At 43.1% G+C, this 17,924-nt stretch overlaps 1 protein-coding gene across 3 annotated transcripts in view; it reads left to right on the top strand.

Annotated features, from left to right (window-relative positions):
* The window catches only part of ARHGEF4 (Rho guanine nucleotide exchange factor 4), a 329,416-nt gene that overhangs the window by 132,227 nt on the left and 179,265 nt on the right, over nt 1–17,924 (top strand). For 2 of the 3 annotated variants that reach the window (XM_038416530.2, XM_043492842.1), the window contains one exon: nt 12,262–16,689. The exons of the other annotated variant lie outside the window; for it this stretch is intronic. In XM_038416530.2, coding sequence (XP_038272458.1) covers nt 12,262–16,689 — 4,428 coding nt within the window. The remainder of the gene's footprint in view (nt 1–12,261; nt 16,690–17,924) is intronic. 3 annotated transcript variants of the gene reach the window in all.

Here is a 17,924-nt window from a genome sequence, read left to right on the forward strand (position 1 = left end):
CATTACTTAAGCCTTGATTTTGCAAACAGGTCATCCAGCTCGGAGCCCTGCATCTTGTGCGAAATACAATTGGAGTACCTGGGGCTCAGCACTGGCTCAAGAGTTTGGCTCTCCAGATTTGATTCCAGCACTGGGGCCTTACTTAACAATATCAATATTTTAAATCGGTACTTTTGAGTCTCATTGCGAATATTTTGCATAGCTGAGAGTTTTGCATATCATTGTAACTTTGCCAAATAGCCTAATTTTTCCCAAACCTCTGCTTTTGCTAAAATATAAAGTCATTTTTGAGTGAAAATGAGCAGTTGTTCTTGACTGGAGCTGTTTGAATAAACATAGCAAATATTTTTTATAATATTTGCATTTGAAAGTTCCTGCAGTTGAAGATCAACTTTTGCACTGAAAAATATTAAAAAGGAATATTTACACATTTCAGTGCAAAAAATCAGCTAGTGAAGCTTCATGCAAAACAAAACTAGGCAGTCATAGAATTGTCCAAAACACAATTGCAAAAATATATGAAATATTTAAGGAAACAGTTTTGCACAGCCCTATTTTACAGTTTCTCCGCAGCACCACAGGATGTGAATTTGGTTATTTTAATTCTCACATAGTTGTGTTGATAGCTTAGCTCATGCTACCTTGTGCTTAACACACATGTGTATACACTCCTTTGTTGATCCTCCATCTGCTCTGCTAGATGATCCTTATTCTGTTAACGCTGATGTAGTCAGTGGGATGGTAGGAAGTACCTTTATATCCAGCAGGACGGGATGTGGCTGGAGTGCAATCAGTATTTACTAGAAAAGTTTTAGTCCACTAGGTAAACTGAGCTCAGACTGTCACCTCATCCCAGCCTCTACCGGGCACCCATGGGTATTAGTAGCAGAGACTCCTAGAGATTGTCTGAGAGAGTACACCTGGCAAAGACACAATTAGGGTCAATGAGGGCAATAATGTCTCTGGCCTCAGTGGAGAGCAGCAGCTTCTAGGTGTGGAGTTAGTTTGCTGAGTGGAATCTGAGGGAAGCTGCATGGTGTCTGCTATAGTACAACAAGCCTCTCACCTGTGATCTTTCACTGATGCCAGCACATGGCAGCAGTCCTCCATGTGTCAAATGGCTCTTCTTCATCAAGATACTGCTTGGGTCACAGAAATCCTGCATCCCACAGGAGAGTGTCAACTTTTGGGGCTTGCCCAGCAGCCCACTCTAAACTAACCTGCATTGTGTTGGATTGTAACTCATCAGCATAACCAGAGACGGTTGTAATTAGCCAGCTCCTAACCATCTGCTGTGCATAAACGGGATGCTGTGACTACAGCTTGTGGAGAGGGAAATGCATTTTTACTGAAGTTGAGATGATAGTATTTTGAGATTTCCCACTGCTTTACATCTGATTCAAATTCTTTGTGCTCCCCACCCTCATTCAATAAACATACACCTTATAGGATGGCACTTGTTAATAGCTAAAGGCACTGTTTGCAGATTGTAATTATTCTGCGACAGCCCAATCCATTTGGTAGTTAATTCTGGAGACTTTCCAGTGAGGGCACTAGGTGCAGTTTAGATTGTATCAAAGGATCACTTACCCAATGACCCTAACTTTGTAATACCACTCCTTCCCCTCCTCCCCACTGGTTGTCAAAGAACCCAGGACCTGCAGCATCAAGAGGCCAGGCTTTGTGAGTTACTTTTAGCTCAAAAGGTCACTAGCTGGCAGTGGTAGTAGACTGTTATCCTCTATGAACCAACCACTAGAGAACTAAGTAATGTAACAGTTTAGTGATTTGATACATGAATGGCTACATTTTCAGAGACTATAGCTTCAGCATGCATTACAATGCAAATAAGTACACAACTCTACATAAAAAGAAAAGGAGTACTGGTGGCACCTTAGAGACTAACAAATTTATTAGAGCATAAGCTTTCGTGAGCTACAGCTCACTTCATCGGATGCATTTGGTGGAAAAAAACAGAGGAGAGATTTATTATACACACACACAGAGAACATGAAACAATGGGTTATCATACACACTGTAAGGAGAGTGATCACTTAAAATAAGCCATCACCAGCAGCGGGGGGGGGGGGGGGGGAAAGGAGGAAAACCTTTAATGGTGACAAGCAAGGTAGGCTAATTCCAGCAGTTAACAAGAATATCAGAGGAACAGTGGGGGGTTGGGGTGGGAGGGAGAAATACCATGGGGAAATAGTTTACTTTGTGTAATGACTCATCCATTCCCAGTCTCTATCAAGCCTAAGTTAATTGTATCCAGTTTGCAAATTAATTCCAATTCAGCAGTCTCTCGTTGGAGTCTGTTTTTGAAGTTTTTTTTGTTGAAGGATAGCCACTCTAAGATCTGGTGATCGAGTGACCCAGAGAGATTGAAGTGTTCTCCAACTGGTTTTGAATGTTATAATTCTTGACGTCTGATTTGTGTCCATTCATTCTTTTACGTAGAGACTGTCCAGTTTGGCCAATGTACATGGCAGAGGGGCATTGCTGGCACATGATGGCATATATCACATTGGTAGATGCGCAGGTGAACGAGCCTCTGATAGTGTGGCTGATGTGATTAGGCCCTATGATGGTATCCCCTGAATAGATATGTGGACAGAGTTGGCAACGGGCTTTGTTGCAAGGATAGGTTCCTGGGTTAGTGGTTCTGTTGTGTGGTGTGTGGTTGCTGGTGAGTATTTGCTTCAGATTGGGGGGCTGTCTGTAGCAAGGAACTGGTCTGTCTCCCAGATCTGTGAGAGTGATGGCTCGTCCTCAGGATGGTTGTAGATCCTTGATGATGCATTGGAGAGGTTTTAGTTGGGGGCTGAAGGTGATGGCTAGTGGCGTTCTGTTTTCCTTTGTTGGGCCTGTCCTGTAGTAGGTGACTTCTGGGTACTCTTCTGGCTCTGTCAATCTGTTTCTTCACTTCAGCAGGTGGGTATTGTAGTTGTAGGAATGCATGATAGAGATCTTGTAGGTGTTTGTCTCTGTCTGAGGGGTTGGAGCAAATATAAATTAAACTAAACAGTATAGTCACAAAACTGTTGAAGATCTTACGGTCAAATTTAGCTCTTGGATGCCTATATACCTCTCCCACTGACTTCAGCAGGAATCTGTCAAGGGGAATGTTACTTTCCTGCTCTGATTCTGTGAATCACTGAGCTCTTATTAGTCCCATTAAGTTCAGGCAGCTTCTTGGGATCAAATTTAGTGCAATTGGAAGGAATAGTTCACCACTTAATTAAGTGCACAACGCTTTGAAGATTTCAAAGTGAGCATTCTTGAATATTTGCTGTACATCTACCATCTCCTGGCTGCTAGTGCAGCAGAGACATGTTGGGAGGGGAAAAAGATGTGGCCAGGTATCCGCTATTCCCTGGCACTGCTAGTAGCCAGAGTGGCTCCGCTTATGTAAATCAGAGCAGCCTGAAAGAGTTGCTGGACCAATGCCAGGATGGCCCCAGCATAAGGGGCTCAGAAATGTCTTGAAGTCACTTTTCTGCTCCCCCTCCCTGTGCTTACAAAGCACTTAGAATTCCATTGACGTGCATTTGTCACACTTGATTAGTTTGGGTTTGTTGGTGGGGGTTGACTTGCTTTTAACTTTGCCAGGGTCCAGGCCCCCTGACTCCCAGAGCTGTAGAGATCTCTGCCATTAGCAGGACTCCGAATAAACATAAGATACCTTACAGCTATGCTTCTCTTCAACCCAGCTCAGCCTGCCTATGGGAAGCTCTTCCCAAGGATCACATTTTATCCTCTCTAGTATATGAAGCTTTTCTCTGGAATTCATTCCTCACCCAGAACTCCCGGGTGTCTGACCTCATCAGACCATGAATAATTGTGTGTGAGGACTGTTGCCCAATTTGCTCTGAAGGATGACTGTAAAAGAGCCACATTTCATTTCAGTGTGGGGAGGGTTGGTGAATTGAGACCACAGTTGTATATCTGTGGCTCTTTCACAAGTCTGTTTAAAGGGCTCTTTCACCATCAGTTATCTTCCTGTGGTGACTGAGGCAGTGTGATGTGTGCAGAGAGAGGCAGCTGTGCTCCGTGGTTCCCAGAAACCACATTTGAACTCGGTGACTGAATTGCTTGTGAAGGGAACTTTCTTTATTGTGCGTAAAAAGGGGCAGGTGCTTGCCCGGAATCTAAAAAGCTAATCTGATCTCCAAAGTCATTACTATGGCGGTTTTTCAGGAGCCTGTTTGAAGGAGTTGGTGGTCTCGGGCCCTGTGGTCCATTTGCTACTCGACAGGTGACCAAGTCACCACAAAGCACCATTACTTTTGGCACCCTTTGACAGTCCCAGCTGAGAGACCAAGACTTAAATAGGGCCTGCAGATTGAACTTCCTCTGACATTCAGGCCTGGTAAGTCTGGGCCGAGCTGACAGGTGTTAAAGGTGTGATGTGGAGAAGCTGCCGTTGCCCATGCTGTGTCTGTTCCGTGGATAAACAAGACTTCATTCTTCACAGAGTACCCTCAATCCAGCAGTGTTCACAAGCACTCACTAAAGGGTGCTGGGGCCAGTGCTTTCACATTGGAATATCTAGATGAATTAAGCCCCATAATCCATATTATTGGGGATTGGTCCTGCTTTGAGCAGGGGTTGGACTAGATGACCTCCTGAGTCCCTCCAACCCTGATTTCTATGATTCTATGATATTTAGGCACCTAAATTAGTAGCCTGATTCTTAAATGCTGTGAGGCATCCACAACTCATTTTGACTTCAATGATACCTGTGGTGCATAGGGGCTACTTGTTTAGGTGTCTAAATATGGGTTTTTAAAAGCCTAATTTAGGCACCTTTTGAGAAATCTGTCCAGCTCATTAGCTTTGGGGAAACAAAGAAGGATTGTAATGCTTCAATCTTTGTAAAAATCCCATTTATAAATGCAAATTAATCAGACTGTAGTTCCATACCACAGTTCTCAACTAATGCTGTCTGTCATGCAGGAACTTAAGGTTGCCAGTAAAATGTAGACAGTCTTCAGACACATCTACTTTTCATTCTATTATTTTTTTCTGGAATAAGTGGATATAATAGCACTGTCCCTCAAAGAGGGAGGGAGAGAGAAAGCTCCCATTGCCTGGAGCAGCGAACCACGGCCCCTGGGAGCGGCGATCGGCAGAACCTGCGGACAGAGCAGGTAAACAAACCGGGCCGGCCCGGCAGAAGCTGGCAGAACAAGTTGGGAACCATGTACTAGATAACCCATAAGCAGACAGTTGAGGGCAGTGGTGCAAGTAGATTTTAACTCTTTCCGATACAGTACCACCCCCAACTCCCTCACAAAACTGTTCTGTGACTAGAGCCCTGCGCGGGATACAAATTTACACCTGTGGATGTGGTTATCCGCAGATAGAAGTCAGTATCCATTGAACTGCTGGGCTTTTCCTGGGAACCGCAGCGGTGAAAGGAGCAGAACGTGGGCTGCCGCTCCCAGGAGCCAGCGCCCCGCACCGCAGCTCCTCCCAGCACGGCTGTACTGCTCCAGCCCTGCTCCAGCCCTGTCCTGGTGGAGCTGTAGAGACCCCAGACGAGATGCAGCTGCATGGAGGGTTGGGGGTGGGGCTTGGGGTGGTACAGCTTGTGCTGGAGGAGGCTGCCGGCCCGGGGGCGCTGGCTTCTGGGAGCGGCAGCCCCATGTTTTGCTCCTTTTGCCATTGTGGTTCCTGGGAAAGCCCTGGGGTTCTGAAAATGAGCCTTTCCGGTACGGCGTACTGGCATAAATGGCTTAATGGTATGGCATACCTGACCATACTGTCTACTTGCACCACTAGATGAGGGCTTTCTCTGTGTTGTTCTGGTTTTGGTGTGAGTTTTCTCTCACACTGATAACAGGTGGAGTGAGAATGCATAGCACCACACATGATTGGGCCATTGGTAAACAATACCCATATGCCGATCTTTATTTGCTTAATCAATGACAAGTGTAGAGGCTCATTGAGCAAAGAGGATAGTTTAGGGTTACCGATTTTGGTTGGCTGTATTCCTGGAGATTTCACACATGATATAATCTTTAATTAAAGATTAATCTTTAATTCCTGGAGGCTCCAGGCCAATCCGGAGTTTGGCAACCCAGGATAGCTGGCTGTGGTGCTACTAGTATTGCATTTCAGTTCATCTCATGATGAACCACCTTATTATTAGAGGTGTGTCTGCACGTGAGCAGTGCCGGGTTTATGTCTTGTTCAGTGCAGGTGGTTAAATATGCAGCAAGCCACCCACACAGTCTTCATACACACAAGGAATAATAAGGACTTTGTGCAATGTAATGGGCTAATTCAAGACGGTGGTTACCATCAATCCATGGGAACAATGGCCATCAGAAGGGTCAGTTGCCATGTATAATGAGAATGTTTTCACATTGTTCCGACTTGTCACGAAGAACTGATCCTATACTGTCACTGCAGTAGTAAGACCACAGGTAGGTGGGAGTGCAGTCTAGTGCTAATGCTTAGGGTAGGGGTCTGTGTCAGACTTCCTCTGGGACACAGACATAAAATGGATAGAGTATTTACCTCCCGGGATGGATGTGAGTCTGATTGCAAAAACAAATCTTCTTTCAACAGCTAGTTAGGCTAAAGTGACAAGTGTCACTGGATCCCATTGATTTCAAACAGAGGAAAGCTACGAAATGGATAGTTAAGGACTTACAATAGTCCACATCATGAACCATGATTCCTATCAGTATACAGAAATGGTGCAAATGGAGAATGGATCCATAGAAATTCGCCCATTCCACGGCAATCAATGGCAAAAATATCTCATTGTCATTGATGAGAGCAGGAACTGGGCCCATGAGTCCAATGCGAGCAGATGTAACATACTGGCACTGTTCTATCCATTCAAAAGTGGTGGTCCGTGTCGTTGTACCAAGATAGTCCCTTCTCTCTACAGTTTATTCCAAACCTCAGGTGTTGGAAGCCTTCACTGCAAGGCTCAAGGGCCTAAGGTTTGGTCATGCTTATGACCCATAGTGCATTTTACAGGGTTGCATCCACAACGCCATCCCAGCAAAAACATTAACTCTGTTAATTTTAATCTGTTTTCTTCTCACATGTAGGGCCCATCAGTTTTATCTGATGGAGTAGTGACGAGGCATTGTGGAGCTAGAGGAAGACACGGTGATATTAGACAAAGTGAAAAATTTCAATAAGTCCATTTTTGCCATGACATGTCACTCAAAACCCATTTGGCAAATGTCCTCAACGCTGCTGTCAGGGTTCCCTCCCCACTCTGAATTCTAGGGTACAGATGTGGGTACCCACATGAAAGACCCCCCTATGCTTATTTCTACCAGTTTAGGTTAAAAACTTCCCCAAGGCACAAATTATTCCTTGTCCTGGAGCTGTATTGCTGCCACCACCAAGTAAGTTAGACAAAGATTTAGGAAAAGGACCACGTGGAGTTCCTGTTTCCAAAATATCCCCCCAGGCCCATTCACCCCTTTTTCTGGGAGGCTTGGAGTAACCAGTGAGCAACAGACACAGACCCTTGGGTTTTTATGGACACTAAAACCCCAATCAGATTCTTAAAAACAACTTATTATAAAGAAAAAAAGTAAAGAAGCACCTCTGTAAAATCAGGAATGGAAGGTAATTTTACAGGGTAATAGATTTAAAACACAGAGGATTCCCCTCTAGGCAAAAACTTTAAAGTTACAAAAAAACAGGAATAAACCTTCCTCTAGCATAGGGAAAATTCACAAGCTAAAACAAAGATACTCTAATGCATTTCCTTGCTATTACTTACTATTCTGTAATTTAGATGTATCATTCAGTCAGAGCTGGATTACTTGCTTGGTCTCTCTCTTTGTCTTGGAGAGGAACAACAAAGAGCACAAACCAAAACCTTCCGCCTCGTCCCCCAGGAATTTGAAAGTAATCTGCTTTCCCCATTGGTCCTTGCTGGTCAGTGTCAACATAGGTTAATGGAACTGATCACCCTTTACAGGTAAAGGAGGGATTTTATGCTACCCTTACTGTATGTTTATGACAGCTGCAGAAACATTCTCCCGTTCCTGGATGCTCCCTGAAGGCATCCTTAAACCAAAATAACTTTCTTTGAACTAGCATGCTCTAGTTCAAATGAAGATTTTAGCAAGAATGAATATACTTGTTTCAAAAGGGGAACAATTAAGAAGCACGATTCTTGCATCTTAAAATGCAATCAGCAATTGTATCCTGTGTTTTCCTTGCAGAACGTCGCTAAAAGGTAACATTTTATTCCTAGTAAAGTGAGTGTTTTGGATGGAGCTATGTGAATAACTGATTTTTTTGGTTTGGTGGCTGAGATGAAAACTAGAAAAACAACAACAAAGAGTTTAGGTTTAATATTTTTTGTGAACTAAAAGTTTATAAAAAATTAATTCCAGGTCAAACATAACATTCTGTTTAACCGGAAATGAAATATTTAGTTTAGTGTTTGAGATTATTTTTACTTCAATTTTATTAATTTTTTTAGAAGTAAAATTTGAAACAAAGTCGTTTTGAATCAAAAAGTCAACATGTTGCATTTAGAAAAGGTTGAAACATTTTGACTTTTTTGGAATTTTTTTTGACTGAAACAACTTGGCAAATTTGACATGGTTTGGTGAGACACTTCAGTCAACTCGAATCTGCATTTTTCAGAGAAAAAAAATTTACACTGAAAATATTTTCCCAGCTCTAGCACTGGACATGCAAAAGCTTTAAATTGCTTTTAGTCTTTGCACTCTTGATAATATGTCTCGTCAAACTGAGAGGATGAGCCGCCTTGAGAACCTTTTCCTATTGGCTGGATACATGTGGTGCTTTAGCAAGTCCCACCACTACGTACAAGTCAATGAGCCGACTATCTCCCTCTGAGGCATCTTCTTTCCTCTTTCCTATGAAACTATCTTATTTCCATTATGTCCACCTTTTCAGCATGTGAATTTATGCCCCTGCCCTTCAGAGTGTTGCTACTTTACTGTTGCTTGCCCCTTAGTGCATGCTATTTTACTGCTATTTCTTTTTTTGATGCTTGGTAGCTATTTCACTACAATTTATCCCCCACCTTCAAAGCTTGCTAGTTTTTTCTTTTCACAAGTTTACCATCATTTGTCTGGTTGATGCATCTTCAACAATAGGAGGAATGTCTGTTGAGTTTCTGATACTGATGGCAATGAGAAAATAATGCACTTCACACCTGATCAGGATTGTAAACCTTTTGCAAGCCAAGGCCCTAACTGTGCTGCTGCTACAGGTTATTCTCAGTAAAGACCAGTGTCAAACAGTGTCACAGTGTGGTTCTAACCATGAGTCTTGCATATTTGTTCCATACCCTTGCCTTTACATTGCTTCTCTATTTTCACATTACACATAAATGCTTAGGGACACATTCTGTCCTTAGAATTTCAGTAAGGACCCCTCTGGGCCTGATTTGGGAGCATCATTTGAATCCTGAAACAGCTGGTCCTATTGAATTTACTGGCATCCTAACTCACTGTTGATCAGCTCGTTGTTTGAGGAGTAGTGCTACATGGCTTGTGTTGTCAGTTCTCAAACCTGTTGCTTGGGATTGTCACCACTGGGGGGAGGAACTTGTACTCACTACAGGAACTAAGGGCCATTAGAAACCTCACCACATTCTGTTCCAAGTGCAAGACACACTTCTCCAATATAAACACATAGCATATACATAGTAAAATAAAAACGTTTCCAAAGGCTTACCAAAGCACACCCCTCCACTCTACATACAGTTCTCTCCCTGAGAAGAGGAGAGAGAGAACAAACCACATGTGATACATGTTAATCATGTAGATTAATGCACCACTGGAATGCACTGAGATTCTACAGTGGTGGGGTGGTATAAGAACCTATGTAGAATAGAATACTTGCTGTTGAGGTATTTACATAAATACTTGTTTATTTGCATATTTGCATATAATTGCTCTGTGGATGTTCATGCTGGTGCATGCATAACAGAGCTAGTGACTGAAGCCCACAACGTTATACTTGCCCCAATCTGTCTTCCTTTCCTCATCACCACAGAAAATGCTGCTTGCCCCATGACAGTCCAGGGTAGAAGGCAGCAGCTCTGGGCCTGCTCTCAAGCGTTGCGGGAGTGGCTGCTGCAACAGACACGGGAGGAGCCACCTGTGAGCCACCCCTCCCCCTAGTGTGCAGTAGCTGGCTCTGCCCCAGCCCTGTACATGTCTCCACAAAGTGGCTGCCAGCTAAAATCTGGACTTCAGCAGTCCCAATCAGTAGTCCTGTGGGACACAGCACAGGTCATGCAATTTTGGGACTCTCCCATGAACTATGAATGAAAACAGTAATCAATGCCCTTTATATCTGGAACTGTCTTCCTCATTCGGTATGTGGACTGAAGTCAATAGAAGGGCTCTTATCGACCTTGGTGCATATTGAATAAGGCCCATAAACACCAAAACCAAAATCGGGATACGCTGGCACATCTGTATTTGTTGTGTAGATGGACTCTAATAGATCTGTGTCATAATTTGGGTGTAATTTAATTCATAATTATTCTCAGGACTATCAGGTGTCCTCATTACTCAGACCCCACTTGCTTGAATAGTTTGTAGCTGACCTCTGTGCCATCTGTAAATTTGTTTAGTGCATCATTCGAGATTCAGCTTTGCTAATGCTGAGCAGCTGCTCCTGTATTCATTACTGTGTGAGCCAACTGCTCCTGACGGCCGGCTGCACCATTGATCAGCATGTGACATGTAAGCCTGTGCTGTTGGAATGCTGGTCATTTCTGTCCTCTTAATGGCAGGGCTTGACATTTATTGAAAGACCTCAAATGACACAAACCTCCTCCCATCTTCTCTAGCCATACTTTCATCAGGTTCCAGTCTGTTCAGACAAGGATCTCCTTCCTCTGTCAAATAACCCCATTTTACTAGCTTCCCTCATTAACCTCCAGCTCTGTCCTTAATCCATATTAATCTCTGTGTTGTGGCAGCAGGGCTCAGAAACCCTGGTATCTGTCCTTTTGCTCTGTTTTTTTAAATTTGGTTCTTCTCTAGGGCTTCCATTGAGTTGTGCCCCTGAGAGAATGGAGCAGCTGTGGGCATCTCTCAAAGCTATATTGAACTGGAGTCCTGAGTTCTAATTGCACCTCTGCTATTCATCTTCCATTTTGTCCCCACCACTTCTTGCCTCTGTTTTTCCATTTGGAAAGGTCTGAGGTATAAGAACCTAGGGGGCCATCTACCTCAGAGGTGTGCTGGGTGAGAGTTACAGATTATATAGAGCTTAATTTGTTCAAGTACATACATAGATATGAGTCTGAAACCATAAGTATCTTGATCAGTCTCAACCATGTAGAATCATTGGATGCAGCTATAACCAGTAATGGCAGTGGGTGTTAGCTAACATTTTCCCCTCATCCAGCTTTATCAGGATTGGCTCTCCTCCTTTCAGTTTGGGGAAGTTTCAGCTTGCATTCTGATGGTAAAAAACAGAAAAAGACGAGACCTCCTGAGATTTGGCTCTTTAAGCAGGGTCATTTAGGACAAAGACTTATCCCTGAGGTTGACAGTGTTGTTTTGATCTCTCTTCCTGTAAGCAGCTAAGCTGGGCTTGATCCACTACTTGGTCTCTTCCCTGAACTGAGTTCAAACATCACTTTCAAACTTGGTTCATATTCTAGTGTCCAAGTAACTAACTACACTGTGTTCTAAAGAGTGTTTAAAGTGGTCTGAAAAAAGTAGGGGGTCTCTGATAATCTCGGAGCATCGGCTTTGGTAAGACAGTGCTTAAAGTGCACCCTTGAGTGATTGGCTTGATTTAAAAAAAAGTCAGGTCTGATCTGCCCCACCCACATGAAGCACTGGTACATAATTGGATAGTAATATCTATGCCCATGATTTGTGCAGCAAATCTCTACTGAGATTCAAAGGTGGATTCACTAATAGTTTTTACATGGAAGGAATTATGTTAATTTAATTTATGTAAAATGTGAAAAGTGCCCTTGGATTGGAAGGGTGCAAAAGATCATAAGTCTTTGGAGTTTCTGCCGCATTTTGGATGCTATATTAAAAATAGTTTATAGTAAAGATGTAAGGGCATCAAGTCCAACCCTGTGTAAACATCAGATATAATCCCTGAGGAAAGGGGTATACTTGTATTAAATGTATCTTTATTGTGTTTAAATCCCAACATGTTGTTTTTTTCTAGAAATATCAGAGAGAGAAATATCTTTCTCTCTCATACTCAGCTGCTGAATTCATTCTTGACTAATTTTGGTCTCTTTATTTGCAGACCCCAGAGCCAACTGAAAACTACATCACTGAAGGAGAGTTTGAAGATGACCAGAGTTCTTCTGCCCCAAGCACGGTAGAGTTGGAGATACGCGGGTCAAGCCAGGAAACAGATGAAGATTATTTTGAGACACAGTCGCATCAGAGTGAATCCTTGTCAGACGTAAAGACTGAGCCTTATGAAAGTGTGTCAGACACAGAGTCTGTTGCCAGTGACATAAGTGGAGAAACTTGCTTTAGTTCAAACTGCCTTTCCTCTGGAAAAAAAGAACCATGCCATAATTTTCCTGATACCAATGCACAAATACCCCCTCATAAACTTCATTGCATGAGCCAACTGGAGTTGAGTCAAAAGGCACAATTGGAGTTGTCTTCTGATTTAAAAGTAGCACCAAGTAGAAGTGAATTTTGGATACACACTACAAAATCGAGAAAAGAAGAGGAAGAACTAATATTAACTAGTGATCCCTCCAATACAGGGTCTGGCACTAGTGGCGAGGACACTATATCTAAGACAGAGACTCAATTGGTAGTGGATGGATTGCAAGATGAAGCAAAGTCTGAAGACAATAAAGTGCAATCCTGTGTCAGCTCAGAACCAGCTGAAGATGCTATTACAAGGAGTAAAAAAAGTCCAGCAGGATTAAGCATTGCTTGTCTGAAAGCAAACTCTGAAAGCTGTTTGACTTTTCCCGAGACTCAGCAATTTCCTTTGCAGCCAGATGTAGGATCAAGCCATAGTTTGCCTAATATTAATTTTGAAACAAATAGAACTGAGAGTAAAATAAACTCTGAGGCATTTGAATTTCACTATGAACCAGATTCTAGACCCAACATAAAATGCAATTGGAGGAACTCAGTTAACAATGAGGAAACTACAGCTACAAAGACAAGAAACAGAACTCCAGGGGCCACCCTCAAATCAGAATCACTCTTATACCAGCACTGCCTAAAATCCAAATTTCAGCTTCCACACACGAGGCCAGAGATCACAGAAAGTAAAACATGGCACAGTGCACCTGAAAACATCAATGTTGCGGGTGAGAGAGACTACTTGGGTAACTGCATTAAGCTTACAGATAAATTAAGATTGTCCTGTTCCAGGATACATCTTGAAGGGTTGGGTTTTGAGTACACCTGGAAAAACATAGAAAGGGTTGGTGGGAGATCTGAAAAAGCAATAAAAGTAGAGGGGAAATTTGGCATAAAAGGATCACTTCTTAATACCTGCCTAGACTCAAATAACAGTAAGCTATCTCATCCAGTGAGCTCCCAGCAAAGTGCTGAAGTTAATATGCACACTGAATCAGAGACATGTGGCCTTAACACAGAAGCAGACACGTGTGCTGATGGCTTATCTTCAGCACAGCTCCAGCTGAGAGAGATCTCTGAGTGGGATTCAATAGAAAAGCAGACTCCCTCTGCCTTGGCTTCAGAGCCAATGAGTGTAAATGCTGAAGGAGAGGTAAGAAAAGCTAAATGCAAATCTGAGAGGGGTTTCAAAGCACACGGGTTCTCTCACAGCATTAACTCTGAATCTGGCATCAGTGAGGACCAAGCAACTTGTCTTGTAAGTGTTTCTGCTGTTGCAGAAAACAAAGGTGATAACTATTTAGCAAACTATGGCCCAGCTGGTAGAACACAGCTGAACAACTTGGAGGAGAGCAGCCCTGAATCACCAGGTACTGAGGCTTGTGTGGGAGAAAGAGGTTCAGAGGATTCTTCTGAACTGAATTTGGGTTGGAAATCCCTGGAGACTACACTGAACTCCAGTGGCCAAGACATTGCAGGAGAGCAGGATGCTTCAGTGCTGCAAAACCTGAATTGCAAAAATAATGCCTTACAGAGTCACTCTGAGCTTGTAACAATAAACGGACATCTCACTGATGCAGGAAAAAAGGATGAGAATGATGGTGGTGATGCCTGTTCTGTTGAAATAACTACCAAACCACCTTACATGCATCAGGGGAAAAAGTTGATGCAACTTTCAGAGTTAAAACCTGCTCTGATTATAATATCTGTGGAGGAGAAGTGCTTGCAGTCCAAGATGCTGAATGATGACCCTCCTGCTGAAATAACTGGAATGTTTGGAGAACTAGCCAGTGAGGATTTGGGGTCTCATCCCATTGCCATCAAAGAATCCAGTGAGTCACAGAGAGATCTGAATGCATATTCCAGCTGTGAAGAGCAAACTCTGCCTGTACAGCCCCTCTCTGGCAGTGAAGAGGTGAGCGCTGCTGGGAGCACAGGGCAAGAAGAATCCGAAATTGCACTGCAGCAAGTGGAGAGAACCGATCCAGATTTGTCTTTAAAACTCAGCTGCAGTGGCTTCCCAGTAACCACTATAAAAAATGAATCCAGTGGGGTGAACTTACACTTGGAAGATGCTACTGTTCTCTCGAAAGAAAAGGCAGGTGCACGCACTGGAGCACATTTGAAATCACCTCACCTAACTAGTGGGGGAATCTCTCAGGTAGAGCCCTGCAGAACTAACAGTGGGGTGCAGTCAGAAACGGAGCTGCTAAAAAAATCACGCTTCGAAACAAGAGACAGCGAAGTGACTGAGGAAAATGAGTTCAATACAAATCAAGGCCTAGAGCAAGACATATGTGGAACTAGCGCAACAGCACTGGAAACAAACAGGATTAGTAGCCTGTGTCAGGGAGATGATGCAGATGGTGACATCTTCGGGAGCATTGTCTCTTGTGTACAAAGGCTAGAAAAAAAAGAAACTGAAAGCTGTAATATTTCAAAGGAACAAATAGGCATTAGTGAAGATTTTCCCAGCAGAGAACTAAAGCTGGGCTCTGCTGTGGGGGAGCTTGTGAGCCTTAGCCAAGACAATGAACAGAATCCAAATGTGACCGATGCCTTTAACTGTATAGTGAAAACAGAGAGCCAAGAGGCCTCTGCCCTGGGTCTAGATAATGTGAGCACTAACAGTGAGGAGTTGGATGAGAATTGGTTCCATTTCCTGGGGAGTAACAGCAGTCTCTATAAAGCTGTGCAGAAACAGACCAAGACTGGGAAACCTTCCAAGTTTTTAGTGTTCTCAAAAATGGCATCCTTCAAGAAAACCAAGACAATGGATGCTGAAAACCAAGGTAGCAGTAGCTTCTTTGGCAGCAAGACAAAGACAGAAGAACTTGACGCTGGGAAAGAGGATGAAGACGCAGAAAGCTTGCAGTCTTTTAAAAGCAGTTCACCCAGTTCTACCTTCCAAAGAAAGGAAAGCTACATCTCTGAATATTCTGACGATGATGACTTATTTTATGTAAGACCTGCAGGATTGTTCAGCAGAATCAGCCTGAGGAAGGCTTCTGGCTCTGGTCAGATACTGATGGACAACATAGACACAAATTCTACTTCCCCCTCATTGTTGAATGTCAAACACTCTGAAGCACGAGTCTTAGAATCAGTTGAAAATAATGACAGTGAAGTGCCACAGTATTCTGGGGTGAGGAAATCCCTGAGTGAGAATGAATGTAAAAGAAACAAAAACCCAGAGGGTAAAAAATTCAGGACAAGGCTGGCCTTGGCGCATAAATCCTTCTCAAGTTTCTTTGAATCCAAATCCCTGGAGAAGGAAAATCCTGAACAGAGCCCCAAAGGATCACTGAAACTTGAAAAGGAGAAAGTCAAGCTTCGCCAAAGCTCCTGGAAAGCATTTCTGAAAAGCAGGGAGGCTGATGGACTGAAAAAGCCCACCCTTACAAGTTTATCGCCATCACAGGAGAGTCTTAAAACAACCAGGGGCCACCAGCAAGGTCCTGGTAATGTTATAAGAAGAACATCCACAGAGAAGCAGGAGAGCTCTAATGGACAAGCATTTTTGAGATCATCTGAGTCTAATGCCACCTTCACAGATGCCAACCATTCTGACACTTCTGTGGAATCCATTGAGGTCTCTACACCTATAGATATGAGAAGAAAAAGAATACTATCCTATGATCTGACTGTCAAATGTCCAGAATACCCAGACTATGCTGAGCAGCAGGAAACAATGGTCAACAGTTTAGATACTTCTGAGGAATACTGGCTGAGATCTCCCTTTAGCCCCAGTGACCTGCAATCACCGTTTACTCAGCTAAGCCCCTCTTGCCCCCAGCTATCAATATATGAGGGTAAAGACATGCCCTGTCGGCCCATGAACCCTAAACCACAAAGTCCAAGACCCAGCTCTCAACGCAAGAGTTTCCGTTATCCCGGGAGAATAAGTGCCACTTCCATGATTTCTCTTGGGAACAGCTCTGCTATTGACAGCAATTTAGAGGCACCCGAGAGGCCAAAGACACTGAAGCCCAGAGGTACTCTCTTGCTTTCTGTGCACTCATTGGACAATGAATACCTGAGAGAAGACAGTGGGATAAGCAGCCAGTCACAGATCAGCTTAAACACTGCTACAGTTAGCGATATACTCAGAGATGAGGTGAGTTGCTCTGTAAGACTTATCAGACTTAGTTTTGGTTTGCTTTGCAGTGCTCTCCTGCTGGGGTTAAGGAATCCCAAATGCCAAGAGTGGTACTCCGTTAATAGAAGAATGAGCAAATTAGTTAGATTTTAGGATAAACACATCTTTGTGTAAATACAGTAGTTCAATGCTAGTGATTTGTTCCTAGCGAATAATGGGAGATGCCTCTTTGCATCTAAGCTTATTTACATTCCCTTAAAGTGAAGCTTTACTTCAAATGGTGACTGTGTGAAATTGGCATCATGATTCTTTATATTTATTGCCTCGCAATGACTTTAGATTAGAATTTACTCCTCTCACAAGTAAAAAGATCAGAGTTTTTCTAACTGCCAGTGCTGAAAACTTACCCTGGAGTGGGTGGGAGAGTCCCGCTGGGTTCTTTCTGGCTTATGCATCATACAAATTGCACAGATCAAATACTTCCCTCTGTTACACCCATGCTAAGCCATTGTCTTCAATCAGGTCTTCAAGGCAAAACTGGGCCCTGTAATTGGCACCTGTAAACAATTCTATTGATTCATTAGGCAAAATAGAAATTGACTCGCTGTTAGCTGTGTTGCTTTTGCAGGCTAACAGGAGCAAAAAAGTGAAATCTTATTTTAGACAGTAAGCTGCTATCACTCGGAATACCACAAGGATCTTACTGTCACTATGGCTTCTCTTTAAATACCTTATGTGGACACTCCTCTGCCCTGCAGCACAAAGAAAATAAATATGGGCTGTATCTCCAGCTGATGTGTGTGGATAATTCTAATATTGGTAATGAGAGAGGTATATAATGGCTGGAGAATGGGCCTCAAAATGAAGAATATATTTCCAATAGGGACAGAAGAATGGGTTTCTATTGAAACAATTTGGAGCCAATGCAAGTGCAATTCTTCATGGTTCCTAATCACCCATTTGGTTTTCCTCATTGGCAAAGCAAAGAGCATACAGGAGAATGCTTGCACTAGATCCTTCTGCAGAATGCTTTGGAGCAGGGTGTTCAGAAGCTGGTGTGGCTGAGCTTCATCTTACAGTTATGCTGAGGCTGAAAGGACTTGCTAAAACTCGGTGTTGTTTAAGAAAAAAGCAACGTGATTTTGTTGAACCGTGTTTTCAGCACCAGCATCACTACAGGGTTTAGATGTGAGATTTTCGGTCTTGTCCACCAGCTCTGGCCAATGTGCATGCACACACAGTTGAGTCTAAAA

This window comes from Dermochelys coriacea, chromosome 9 (assembly GCF_009764565.3).
Source record: "Dermochelys coriacea isolate rDerCor1 chromosome 9, rDerCor1.pri.v4, whole genome shotgun sequence".
NCBI lineage: Eukaryota > Metazoa > Chordata > Testudines > Dermochelyidae > Dermochelys > Dermochelys coriacea.